We start from the raw sequence: 14,144 nt of genomic DNA, 5'->3' as shown, positions 1-14,144 counted from the left end.
TCAATCAATCAACAATATAATAATACTTTTAGTAAAAATATTTATCTTCAACTTACAATCTGTAGATAGTATGCAATTAGACAGCTTCAGAATTTGTGAAACATCACAGCACAGTTGAAAAATATATGGCTCATGGCAATCATATGAGGGTAGTTTATGAAGATAGACTGATGGACTGAGAGTAGCTGAGGGATGGGTTTAAAAGCTCATGATCTATAAAAGTTATGACTGAAAACACGATGTATAGGTACTATCTAGATGTAATGTACAGTTGAAGTCTGAAGTTTACATACACCTTAGCCAAATACATTTAAACTCAGTTTTTCACAATTCCTGACATTTGATCCAAGTAAAAATTCCCTGTCTTAGGTCAGTTAGGATCACCACTTTATTTTAAGAATGTGAAATGTCAGAATAATAGAGAGAATGATTTATTTCAGCTTTTATTTCTTTCATCACATTCCCCGTGGGTCAGAAGTTTACATACACTCAATTAGTATTTGGTAGCATTGCCCTTTAAATTGTTAAACTTGGGTCAAACGTTTAGGGTAGCCTTCCACAATAAGTTGGGTGAATTTTGGCCCATTCCTCCTGACAGAGCTGGTGTAACGGAGTCAGGTTTGTAGGCCTCCTTGCTCGCACACACCTTTTCAGTTCTGCCCACAAATCTTCTATAGGATTGAGGTCAGGGCTTTGTGATGGCCACTCCAATACCTTGACTTTGTTGTCCTTAAGCCATTTTGCCACAACTTTGGAAGTATGCTTGGGGTCATTGTCCATTTGGAAGACCCATTTGCAACCAAGCATAGCTTCCTGACTGATGTCTTGAGATATTGCTTCAATATATCCACATCATTTTCCTCCCTCATGATGCCATATATTTTGTGAAGTGCACCAGTCCCTCCTGCAGCAAAGCACCCCCACAACATGATGCTGCCACCCCCGTGCTTCACGGTTGGGATGGTGTTCTTCGGCTTGCAAGCCTCCCCCTTTTCCCTCCAAACATAACGATGGTCATCATGGCCAAGCTGTTCTATTTTTGTTTTGTTTCTCCAAATAGTATAATATTTGTCCCCATGTGCAGTTGCAAACTGTAGTCTGGCTTTTTTATGGCGGTTTTGGAGCAGTGGCTTCTTCCTTGCTGAGCGGCCTTTCAGGTTATGTTGATATAGGACTCGTTTTACAGTAGATATAGATACTTTTGTACCTGTTTCCTCCAGGATCTTCACAAAGTCCTTTGCTGTTGTTCTAGGATTGATTTGTACTTTTCTCACCAAAGTACGTTCATCACTAGGAGACAGAACGTGTCTCCTTCCTGAGCGGTATGACAGCTGCGTGGTGTTTATACTTGCATACTATTGTCTGTACAGATGAACGTGGTTCCTTCAGCCATTTGGAAATCGCTCCCAATGATGAACCAGACAATTCTTTTTTTCTGAGGTCTTGGCTGATTTCTTTTGATTTTCCCATGGTGTCAAGCAAAGAGGCACTGAGTTTTAAGGTAGGCCTTGAAATACATCCACAGGTACACCTCCTATTGACTCAAATGATGTCAATTATCCTATCAGAAGCTTCTAAAGACAGGACATCATTTTCTGGAATTTTCCAAGCTGTTTAAAGGCACAGTCAACTTAGTGTATGTAAACTTCTGACCCACTGGAATTGTGATACAGTGAATTATAAGTGAAGTAATCTGTCTGTAAACAATTGTTGGAAAAATTACTTGTGTCATGCACAAAGTAGATGTCCTAACCGACTTGCCAAAACTATAGTTTAACAAGAAATGTGTGGAGTGGTTAATAAACGAGTTTTCATGACTCCAACCTAAGTGTATGTAAACTTCCAACTTCAACTGTATATCAAAATATCAAATTACTTTCTTCTTGTTATTTAACTACTGTACAAAATAAAATAAATAAAAGTGCCATGTATGTAAAATGTGTGTAGAATGTACATGTAACAACACAAGAAAATCTGTCAAAACAACCTATGTTAAAGTAAAATGATGCGGAAATGGAGAAGAGTATGTTCAAAGAGTCAGTAGACAGAAGGATTGAGCAGAAGGGAGAGATGATAGGATAGAAGAGGAGAGAGTAGTGGTACAGAGAGCAAAGGTTGCGATGGATTGTGATGGCGCATGACCATCATTTACTCTAAGTGCAAGCAATGCATAATTTAACAGTTTTCCTTTTATTACCAAAGATGGAAGCTTTCAATTCTAGGGGTCATCTGTAACAAGCTGACAAAAACGTTGACTTGACAAGCCAGCTTTCTCCAGTTGGCAGAAGAGAAGAGCAGAGTTGTACACCAATGTGAGCTGTCAACAAGAGGGTTTAGTGTTTCACTGGTTGAATGCAGTGACTGGAGGAAATTGCATGTAGATATTATTGTCAATTGGTAGAAGTTAATATAGTTGGTTGGAGGTAATGAATGTGACACAGTGGTAAACTGGAGCAGGGGTAGGCCCATGGTTGGAGAAATCAGAGGTAGACCTAGTGCTGCAACCTGGTCTCAGAGCATTTCGTATTATTCTGCAGGTAAATCGGAGTCACTCCATTTAGTATGATATGTTACATTTCGCATGGTATGTATTAATTTGTGGATGTCCATCACCCATTTTTTATGATCTGTTATGAATTACAATTTATAAGATATGTTATGAATTTGTAAAATGTACAATATGTTACTAATTTGCTAAACGTACAATCGTTACCAATTTTAAAACGTACGATATGTTACGAATTCTGGCTAGATGGCTAACGTTAGCTAGGCTAGGGATTGTTGGTTAAGTTTAGGAGTTAGGTTAAAAGGTTAGGGTTAGGGGAAGGGTTAGCTAAAATGGTTAAGGTTAGGGTTATGGGAAGTGTTAGCTAACATGCTAAGTAGTTGCAAAGTAGCTAAAAGTAGTAAGTAGTTGAAAAGTTGCTAAAATGCTAAAATTGTTTGTGATGAGATTCAGGTCTTTGCCTTAAGTAACAATCTGTCTTACTTTAATGTAACCATACCAAATGTAACATATCATACTAATTTGAGAATCGCTGATTTACATTTACTATGTTACTAATGTATGAGACCAGGCTGAGTGCACAGATGGAAATTGTACGGTGCTGTGAATTGAATCAAATGCATTACACTGAATAAACTTGGCTAAGGGTAAGGATTGTGTGGTTGTGTCAACATGCACATGTTGGAATGGGGAAATGAATAGAGCAGAATGAGATATGTGGTTGAAATGTAGTTTATTGAATAGTAAATATATTGGCACTCAAAGTGCCAATTGGCACTTTACACAACCCTATTTACACAACCCTAGGCCTGTATGGGCTGAATCCAAGATGGATTGACATTGACCACCTACCTGAACCATATTACCGTCTCTGTCTTCACCTGGAATACACTTTATGATCATTTTCATCTTGAGCTAGTTTCATCAGCCACTTACAGTACTTCCTGACATTATGTAGGGTGATCAGAGGCAACACCAAAACACATCACTCAGACAACTTTCAAAAGACAACTTCATACTTTTCAGTAGAAGGTATTTGACGGAGGAGAAGAGTTTGCACACATCCAACATACTGGACATTTTGTCCGAATTATGCACTAGATGTAAGAGCCAGCGATTGGCTGCTCCTACGTATACAGTCGACTCCTGGTACTGTAATTAGGACATGTGCATAGACTGTTTACATGGGCTACATCGCAATTTGCAAGTACCAATTTGAATAGATTCTCTTTTATTACGTTGGACAACAGTGTAATACACACGTTCATGGTGGCAGTCCCAAGCAGTTGCATTGATTATCAGGAGTTGTAGTGCAAAGATGGTGGGACCATTTCCTCCCAGGTGTCTTCTTGGCCTCTGACCCTCCATCAAGATTGTCACTGTGTGCAGTACTCTAAAATAGCAATGTTACACCTTAGCTTTTATATGGATCAAGACAGCACTGACATGAAGGTATTAGAATATCGGCAACCAAAGTAAATGGGAGAGGGAGTAATCCAATATGTAAAATGCACGTAGAGGGGTTGAGCAATGCATTGAGGGATACCTATAAAACAAATGGATATTCTTGCATAATAATACTGTACAGTAAGTAGCACATGCCCACAATGTTAATATTGTAAAGTGTCATCTACTCTACCATAGCACATTTCAAACAGAAAAAACTATTATGGGATTTCATTGAAACCTGAACATTTCACCATGATGACTATCAATACTCTCAAATAAATGTTCATTTTTTACACCGTATCAGTGTCAAGTTTTGCTTCCATCACAGAGAGCAGAAGAGCAAATTGATGCAAGGCCTCACCTGAGCCAGGTACAGAGAATGAGAAGAATGACCCACCACTGAGGGGCTGGTCTATCCTCTATGAATAGAGGCCTCTATTCAGACCCAATGCGCATACATCTCTCCCTGTCAAGTGTTTGACCTTGATAGGACAATACCCATGTTTGATTGACAGTGGGTATGTTGTTCATAACCATTTAAATATGATAAGTAGTCTAAGAACTCCCAAGCTGATCTAGGGTGTAATCATTAGTCCAACAGTTGCTTCCGTTTAAGAAATATTTTTCAATAGAATCGGCGGAATGAAGACACCCCTGGTCACACGCAAACACAGTTCACTTTCATAGTAGCCACATACAAACAGCATGAACATTTTGCTCATTGTAGAATTCCTTCTCACATCTACGCGCTCTCCTCCTCTCACCTTTTCCCTTCACGTGTGGACTTCAGAGCACAACACATTAGCTGTCTGTGACCAGGCAAAAATAACTTTCCAAGCCAAACCTTAATATCATAACCGCTAACCGCCACACACAGCCTACATTGTTTTCACCATATTAGCTAATGTCATAGTCAACATAGTTGCTAGAACTAACGCATTAGTAATCCCGCTACAATCATGCAGTACAGTGTACAGTCAGCAAGCAGTTTAGCAATTACACCGGCGGGCCCCGGTGGCAATAAATTACAACAAAATATAGCTAGCTCTCTCTCTCTCATCTCCTTCATTTTTAAATAAATACATTTGTTAAAAACTGTTAAATTATTGCCTTTCTCTTTCTTTGAGTCAACTACTCACCACATGTTATGCACTGCAGTGCTAGCTAGCTGTAGCTTATGCTTTCAGTACTAGATTCATTCTCTGATCCTTTGACTGGATGGACAACATGTCAGTTCATGCTGCAATAACTCTGATAGGTAGGAGGATGTCCTCCAGAAGTTGTCATAATAACTGTGTTAGTCTATCAAAGGGGGTGAGAACCATGAGCCTCCTAGGTTTTGCCTCCACTGTCCAGATATCGAGGAACTTACATTGTGGTGCTGAAACTTGTAGCAGCAGCTGCGGCACAATCGGAAATGGACAGTCCGTGGTGCTGAAAGTAGACAAATTAGAGTAGGCATAATACATTTAAACCATCTTCATTTTAATGAGACTTTACTAAAAATAAGACAGCTTTGTGTTGGAGCCCATTTCGTACTATTTAAGAAATAAGAGGTAGACCTCTGTCCATAGATTTAAATAGCCTACCTCCTTCCATGTCAGTGAAGGGCAGTTAAGTTAAAACCAAGACTTGAATTGAGGGGGTATGAGAGGTATGCCATAGGCCTACCTTTTATTATAGAACATGGCAAAAAGCACAAGCCTACTCTTCGTCAGTTTAAGATTTAAAATAAAATAAAACAGATCCAATTATATACTGATCAAACAAATAAAGGGAACACTAAAATAATACATCCTAGATCTGAATGAATGAAATATTCTTATTAAATACTTTTTTCTTTACATAGTTGAATGTGCTGACAACAAAATCACACAAAAATGATCAATGGAAATCAAATTTATCAACCCATGGAGGTCTGGATTTGGAGTCACACTCAAAATTAAAGTGGAAAACCACACTACAGGCTGATCCAACTTTGATGTAATGTCCTTAAAACAAGTCAAAATGAGGCTCAGTAGTGTGTGTGGCCTCCACGTGCCTGTATGACCTCCCTACAAAACCTGGGCATGCTCCTGATGAGGTGGTGGATGGTCTCCTGAGGGATCTCCTCCCAGACCTGGACTAAAACATCCGCCAACTCCTGGACAGTCTGTGGTGCAACATGGTGTTGGTGGATGGAGCGAGACATGATGTCCCAGATGTGCTCAATTGGATTCAGGTCTGGGGAACGGGCGGGCCAGTCCATACCATCAATACCTTCCTCTTGCAGGAACTGCTGACACACTCCAGCCACATGAGGTCTAGCATTGTCTTGCATTAGGAGGAACCCAGGGCCAACCGCACCAGCATATGGTCTCACAAGGGGTCTGAGGATCTCATCTCGGTACCTAATGGCAGTCAGGCTACCTCTGGCGAGCACATGGAGGGCTGTGCGGCCCCCCAAAGAAATGCCACACCATGACTGACCCACCGCCAAACTGGTCATGCTGGAGGATGTTGCAGGCAGCAGAACGTTCTCCACTGCGTCTCCAGACTCTGTCACGTCTGTCACATGTGCTCAGTGTGAACCTGCTTTCATCTGTGAAGAGCACAGGGTGCCAGTGGCGAATTTGCCAATCTTGGTGTTCTCTGGCAAATGCCAAACGTCCTGCACGGTGTTGGGCTGTTGTGGCCTGCTGGAGGTCATTTTGCAGGGCTCTGGCAGTGCTCCTCCTTGCACAAAGGCGGAGGTAGCGGTCCTGCTGCTGGGTTGTTGCCCTCCTACGGCCTCCTCCACGTCTCCTGATGTACTGGCCTGTCTCCTGGTAGCGCCTCCATGCTCTGGACACTACGCTGACAGACACAGCAAACCTTCTTGCCACAACTCGCATTGATGTGCCATACTGGATGAGCTGCAATACCTGAGCCACTTGTGTGGGTTGTAGACTCCGTCTCATGCTACCACTAGAGTGAAAGCACCACCAGCATTCAAAAGTGACCAAAACATCAGCCAGGAAGCATAGGAACTGAGAAGTGGTCTGTGGTCCCCACCTGCAGAACCACTCCTTTATTGGGGGTGTCTTGCTAATTGCCTATAATTTCCACCTGTTTATTTATTTTATTTTATTTTTTTATTTTACCTTTATTTAACCTGGTAGGCAAGTTGAGAACAAGTTCTCATTTACAATTGCGACCTGGCCAAGATAAAGCAAAGCAGTTCGACAGATACAACGACACAGAGTTACACATGGAGTAAAACAAACATACAGTCAATAATACAGTATAAACAAGTCTATATACAATGTGAGCAAATGAGGTGAGAAGGGAGGTAAAGGCAAAAAAGGCCATGGTGGCAAAGTAAATACAATATAGCAAGTAAAACACTGGAATGGTAGTTTTGCAATGGAAGAATGTGCAAAGTAGAAATAAAAATAATGGGGTGCAAAGGAGCAAAATAAATAAATAAATAAAAATTAAATACAGTTGGGAAAGAGGTAGTTGTTTGGGCTAAATTATAGGTGGGCTATGTACAGGTGCAGTAATCTGTGAGCTGCTCTGACAGTTGGTGCTTAAAGCTAGTGAGGGAGATAAGTGTTTCCAGTTTCAGAGATTTGTTGTCTATTCCATTTGCACAACAGCATGTGAAATGTATTGTCAATCAGTGTTGCTTCCTAAGTGGACAGTTTGATTTCACAGAAGTGGGATTGACTTGGAGTTACATTGTGTTGTTTAAGTGTTCCCTTTATTTTTTTGAGCAGTGTATAAAGTGATCTACACTGAGTGTACAAAACATTAAGGACCTTCTCTTTCCATGACAGACTGACCAGGTGAATCCCGGTGAAAGCTATGATCCCTTATTGATGTCACTAGTTAAATCTACTTCAGTCAGTGCAGATGAAGGGGAGGAGACAGGTTAAAGAATGATTTTTAAGCCTTGAGACAATTGAGACATGGATTGTGGAATGTATGCCATTCAGAGGGTGAACGGGCAAGACAAAAGATTGATGTGCCTTTGAACGGGGTATAGTAGTAGGCGCCAGGCTCACCGGTTTGTGTCATAAACTCCAAAGATGCTGTGTTTTTCACACTCAACAGTTTCCCGTGTGTATCAAGAATGGTCCACCACCCAAAAGACATCCAGCCAACTTGGCACAGCTGTGGGAAGCAATGAAGTCAACATGGGCCAGCATCCCTGTGGAACACTTTCAACACTTTGTTGAGTCCATGTCCTGACGAATTGAGGATGTTCTGAGGGCAAATGGGGGGGGGGGGGTATACTCAGTGCACTTTGGTTTGTGATACTTTATGCTAGAAACAAGCTGTAAAATACCCAGGAAAGACGTGAATCCGATGCAAATGGGGATATTATTGTTTCATTTATTTGACATTCAAAGGCTGAGCTACAACCTTCTATAGCTAGGGAGACAAGAAAATGAGAAGTAATCTAATTCTGCCACAATCAATTGATTAAACAATTCACTTTCTTTTCAATAGAATATATTTAAACCCAGACAGCGTTTAGGGAAATACTTGTGACCTTCTCTCGTTGGGTTTAGCCACAGAAGAAGAGTAGCCATCCGTTAAAGCTTACGCTAGAACCTACTCTGGGGTGGAAAGGTAGGCCTAACTTTTGAAACTACCATGCTCAGATTCCTAATGATGTCTCAGATGTAATGGTTTGCAAACAGGGACAGTTTCGTTGCAAACAAGACACAGTGATTTGGCATCTGAGAAATATGATAAGATGAAAAAGTAGGCCGATCTCTGTCCATTCTTAAGCCTGTACCAACAATAGAAACAGCACCAACAAACACAATCAATTTCTGGTCAAACAAACTTTATTCGCCACTAAAACATACATAGCACTTCTCACTAAGCGGGAGCAGCATTTGCCATGGTTAGGATGAGGCAGAGGGCAGGCACTGATGGTAGGAAGAGGCTCATGGAAGAGGCTCAGTGGGGGGAGGTGGATCAGAGTCCTCTTCAGCTGGCCCCAGCGGCGGCAGGGGGGGCAGGGGGTTCAGGTGCTGGGGCAGGGGCAGGGGCAGGAGCAGGAGCTGGGTCAGGGGTAGGAGCAGGGATGGTGAAACACCCCCTCTTGTGCCACTGCATGTCACGCACACGTCGGACAGACTGGATCTGTGGTGCAGGGGAATCCCAGTCGTTCCAGTGCTTGAAGTCTCCACGCTCAAACACATACTGCCGTCCCCTGTAACCTGGGTACATGTAGCCAACCCATCTAGAACAAAGGAACAGAGAGACATGAGACTGGCCCGTAAGTACTGGTACATTGGTGTCATTCACAGGCGCACACTTTCTTACACATAATGAATGTGTTTTCAGGCTCAAGTGGGTGGGGTTATATCCTTCCTGTTTGGCTCTGTCCGGGGGTATCATCGGATGGGGCCACATTTATGCTGCAGTAGTTTATGTGTCGGGGGGCTAGTGTCAGTTTGTTATATCTGGAGTACTTCTCCTGTCTTATCCGGTGTCCTGTGTGAATTTAAGTATGCACTCTCTAATTCTCTCTCTTTCTTTCTCTTTCTCGGAGGACCTGAGCCCTAGGACCATGCCTTAGGACTACCTGGCATGATGACTCCTTGCTGTCCCCAGTCCACCTGGCTGTGCTGCTGCTCCAGTTTCAACTGTTCTGCCTGCGGCTATGGAATCCTGACCTGTTCACCAGACGTGCTACCTGTCCCAGACCTGCTGTTTTCAACTCTCTAGAGACAGCAGGAGCGGTAGAGATGCTCTTAATGATTGGCTATGAAAAGCCAACTGACATTTACTCCTGAGGTGCTGACTTGCTGCACCCTCGACAACTACTGTGATTATTATTATTTGACCATGCTGGTCATTTATGAACATTTGAACATCTTGGCCATGTTCTGAAATAATCTCCACCCGGCACAACCAGAAGAGGACTGGCCACCCCTCATAGCCTGGTTCCTCTCTAGGTTTCTTTCTAGGTTTTGGCCTTTCTAGGGAGTTTTTCCTAGCCACCGTGCTTCTACACCTGCATTGCTTGCTGTTTGGGGTTTGAGGCTGGGTTTCTGTACAGCACTTTGAGATATCAGCTGATGTAAGAAGGGCTATATAAATACATTTGATTTGAGACAGGAGAAGAAAAACGAGACATGAAGTGAGACATGAAAGAAACCGCAAAAAAAAAAAAAGGACAGAGAGTGAGAGAGGGCAGGTGAAACAGGAAGAACTTGAGAGCGGGTGAAAGGGAGCTCTTACGTTCCGTTGAGAGCCTTGACACTTGCTACGCGATCTTGGAAACCATGTCCCCACAAACTGGGAACGTCATCATCAACAATCTCCATCTTTTTACCAGTGAAGCCTGGGCTCTCAAACAGATGGAGCTTGTGTTCGGCACTATCCTAAAGAGGAGAAATTGAGAGATGTACACACACAGACAGTGTTATGCTGGTAACTGAAAGCTGACTCTTGAGATAGAGGCTTGAGGTAATCACTGAGTTTTCAGATAGTCAATGAGAGCCGTCTGCTGAGAAGTGACTGTTGAGATGTACATGGCGTTCTGCAATGGTTAAAGAGTGTTGAGATGAACACGGGAGTACTGAGAGGCTAAATATGCACTGAAATGGTAAGAGAATGTTGATTGAGATTGGTAGGGAATGAAGAGCGGTGAGATGGTGTACATGTTAACATGGTCAGTGAGTATGTTGAGACATTGTGTAAGTGCTACCCACCACTTTGAGAGGCCGCATGGACCAGAAAGAATAGCTGTACTGGCTGTTGGTCCAGGTGTCCCAGCGTGGATACTCTCCTTTCTCCAGGACAAACTGCTCACCTGCAAACCCCTGGCGGTCATACCCCACCCATCTGACAGGAGAGAGGAGAAGGAGGAGGCTGTTAGAATCTCTCTCCTCAGCATGTAAGAATTGGTATTTGGCTGTATGTGGTAACAGAGATGCAGTATTCCTTTTTTTGTTAACACAACAGAGCCTGAAAACACATTCATTATGTGTAAGAAAGTGTGCGCCTGTGAATGACACCAATGCACCAGTACTTACGGGCCAGACTCAACCAGCACAGAGCCCACCTTCTCCAAGCCCTTCTCTGAAACATCTTTACACTCGGCAGAAAACTCAGCCTTGCGACCCTGGAAATTCTCAAATTCAAACAGCACCACCTAGATCAGAGTGAGGAAAGAGAGACATATTGACAAAGTAAAGCTGCCAATTTAAAGATGTTAGGGGAGTAAGGAATACAAAAAGAAGGCAGATGGAAAATAGAGAAGTGGGCAAAGGAGGGAAAATGAAATGAAGAGAAAGATCACAAGAGTATAGGGAGAATTACACAGCCAACAGAGGGAGGATACAGTACCTTGTAAGTGGCTCCTGCTCCACCCTGGCTCTTCCCTGCAGCCAGTTGCTCAGGGGCGCTCTGCTGCTCCGACATCCTCCTGGTCCACTGGTTACTCCTCTTTCAGGAGCACAATCAGGAGAGACCGAGACAGGAGAAACACAGACGGCCATCATGGGATTCATTTCACAATGATGACCATCAGTCCTCTCAGTATCAATGCATCATTTTACTCCTTTGAACCAGTCAACATGAGTCCACTTCAGACAGCAGAAGAGCACTTTGGTGCAGACTGAGCCGAGAATAAGGACCCGAGGGCTGCGTACTACCCTTTCTATCTCCAGGAGGCCACTATTTATCTTCCCTAACTTCGTCCTGGGGCCAGGAGTTTTTCCTGACTGTAGACTATAACTAGGGCCCAGAGTCATCCCCCATGAAGATACATGTTATTCTCATACCCTAATGCACAACATTTCAGCTCCAGTGATTCCATCTTTCCCTGTCTATAATGTCCAACTCTGCAAGCCTCAGTCTGTATCATAACCAGTTCTGCACCCCCCTGACTCAATCAAACCTAACACTATAAACAACATTACATAATACTCTATTCTGCAAACTCCTCATTTGCTCAATCATACCTTCATAATAAAAACATTTAAGAATAGCAAATTCTGTCTAAACCAACTCTACAAACCTATCAATCCCGTTTTACAAACAACTCAGCTCACTCTAAAATACTAAACTCTGGTTCCTACCCCTTCCATTAAACCTGTCCTTCTCCATCCCTGTCAACAACCATGGCTGTGGAGTCTCCTTTTCTTTTCATGTGAAGTTCAAAGGTCAATGAAAACCCTGGTTATCCTGCTGTGCAGAACCAAGCTGTTTTTACCTGGATATGCCTGCTGTGTATTGGTAGCCTCTCTCTCTCTGTGTGTCACTTGGTGTTTGGGGTTGAGCCGTTGGAGGGCAGGGGGGGGGGTATTTATGGTTTATTTCTGGCCACAACAGCAGAAAAGGGGGAGCTGTTGATACAGCAAGTCTGTCGCTCACATTGTGTCCATAACGCTGCCTCTCAATAGGCAGATGTGTTGGCACACGCTCCCCTGCCCGTCTGCCTGGCTGCCAGTGCGTGGTGTGTGGGCACACGGAGAGGGAGCCAAGAGGATTCAGCAAACAGCCACACTCAGCACAAATGGGTACATAGGCTCACACCTCTCCCATGCATACACTCTAACCACACCCTGCAGTCTAGACATAACCAAACCTCTTCACCAGTCTCCCCAATAACATCACCAAACCCACAATGGGGAACCAAACCATTCACCAAAAACGAACCTAACATTGACGTCCTTTCACTATATCCTGTCGACATCATACACTGAGTAGACCTTCCTAACACTGATTGCCCCCCCCCCGCCCCCCTCCTAGAAAGTGTCAAAATCCTTCTCCAACCTGTCTTCTCCCCCTCATCTATCAATCAATCATCAGCTGATGTCACAAAGTGCTATACAGAAACCCAGCCTCAAACCCCAAACAGCAAGCAAGGCAGGTGTAGAAGCACGGTGGCTAGGAAAAACTCCAGAGAAAAGCCAGAACCTAGGAAGAAACCTAGAGAGGAACCAGGCTATGAGGGGTGGCCAGTCCTCTTCTGGCTGTACCTGGTGGAGATTATAACAGAACATGGCCAAGATGTTCAAATGTTCATAAATGACCAGCAGGGTCAGATTATAATAACCACAGTGGTTATAGAGGGTGCAACAGGACAGCACCTCAGGAGTAAATGTCAGTTGGCTTTTCATAGCCGATCATTCAGAGTATCTCTACCGCACCTGCTGTCTCTAGAGAGTTGAAAACAGCAGGTCTGGGACAGGTAGCACGTCCGGTGAACAGTTCCGGGCTCCATAGCCGCAGGCAGAACAGTTGAAACTGGAGCAACAGCATGACCGGGGGGGCATGGAAGAGCACCAGTAAGTCAGTGACTCAGCCCCTGTAATAGGGTTAGAGACAGAGAATCCCAGTGGAGAGAGGGGAACCAGCCAGGCAGAGACAGCAAGGGCAGTTCGCTGCTCCAGTGCCTTTCCGTTCACCTTCACACCCCTGGGCCAGACTACACTCAATCATAGGACCTACTGAAGAGATAAGTCTTCAATAAAGACTTAAAGGTCGAGGCCGAGTCTGTGTCTCTCACATGGATAGGCAGACCATTCCATAAAAATGTTTGCTTAGAAATTCTAGGGACAGTAAGGAGACCTGCATCTTGTGACTGTAGCGTACGTGTAGGTATGTACGGGAGGACCAATCGGAAAGATAGGTAGGAGCAAGCCCATGTAATGCTTTGTAGGTTAGCAGAAAAACCTTGAAATCAGCCCTAGCCTTAACAAGAAGCCAGTGTAGGGAGGCTAGCACTGGAGTAATATTATCATTTTTTGGGGTTCTAGTCAAGGTTCGAACAGCCGTTTAGCACTAATTGAAGTTTTTATTTAGTGCTTTATCCGGGTAGCCAGAAAGTAGAGCATTGCAGTAGTCTAATGTCATAAGCATGGAAACATTTTTGTTTTTTTACACTGATTGAAGTGGATTTAACAGGTGACAATAAGGGATCATAACTTTCACGTGAATTCACCTGGTCAGTCTGTTGTGGAAAGTGCAGGTGTTCTTAATGTTTTGAATACTTAATTTACCAAACCTTGACCCTCCATCTCTCGTATACCGCCCCACACCAAAAGAAACTACCTCTCCTATACTTCCCTACCCCAAACACTATCGACCTCTGTTATACCCCACACCAGAAATAGACACACCAATTGAACTTCATAATACTGCAGACTGGACAGGGTGGGTCTGAGCTGAAATGTAAAAGTAACATTTATCCCAA

General features: G+C 43.4%; 1 protein-coding gene across 1 annotated transcript; it reads right to left on the bottom strand.

Annotated features, from left to right (window-relative positions):
• Positions 1-8,757: 8,757 nt before the first annotated feature.
• Positions 8,758-12,265, bottom strand: LOC112263032 (beta-crystallin B3-like). Its single transcript, XM_024438993.2, has 6 exons — positions 12,159-12,265; positions 11,291-11,389; positions 10,978-11,096; positions 10,654-10,786; positions 10,181-10,323; positions 8,758-9,176 (listed from the first exon to the last, which is right to left on the bottom strand). The coding sequence occupies exons 2-6, from the start codon at positions 11,363-11,365 to the stop codon at positions 8,921-8,923; spliced, it is 726 nt and encodes a 241-aa protein (XP_024294761.1). The 5' UTR covers positions 11,366-11,389; positions 12,159-12,265; the 3' UTR covers positions 8,758-8,920.
• Positions 12,266-14,144: the final 1,879 nt, after the last annotated feature.

Source organism: Oncorhynchus tshawytscha, linkage group LG12 (assembly GCF_018296145.1).
Source record: "Oncorhynchus tshawytscha isolate Ot180627B linkage group LG12, Otsh_v2.0, whole genome shotgun sequence".
Taxonomy (NCBI): domain Eukaryota; kingdom Metazoa; phylum Chordata; class Actinopteri; order Salmoniformes; family Salmonidae; genus Oncorhynchus; species Oncorhynchus tshawytscha.
This window is presented reverse-complemented; position numbering and strand designations above follow the sequence as displayed.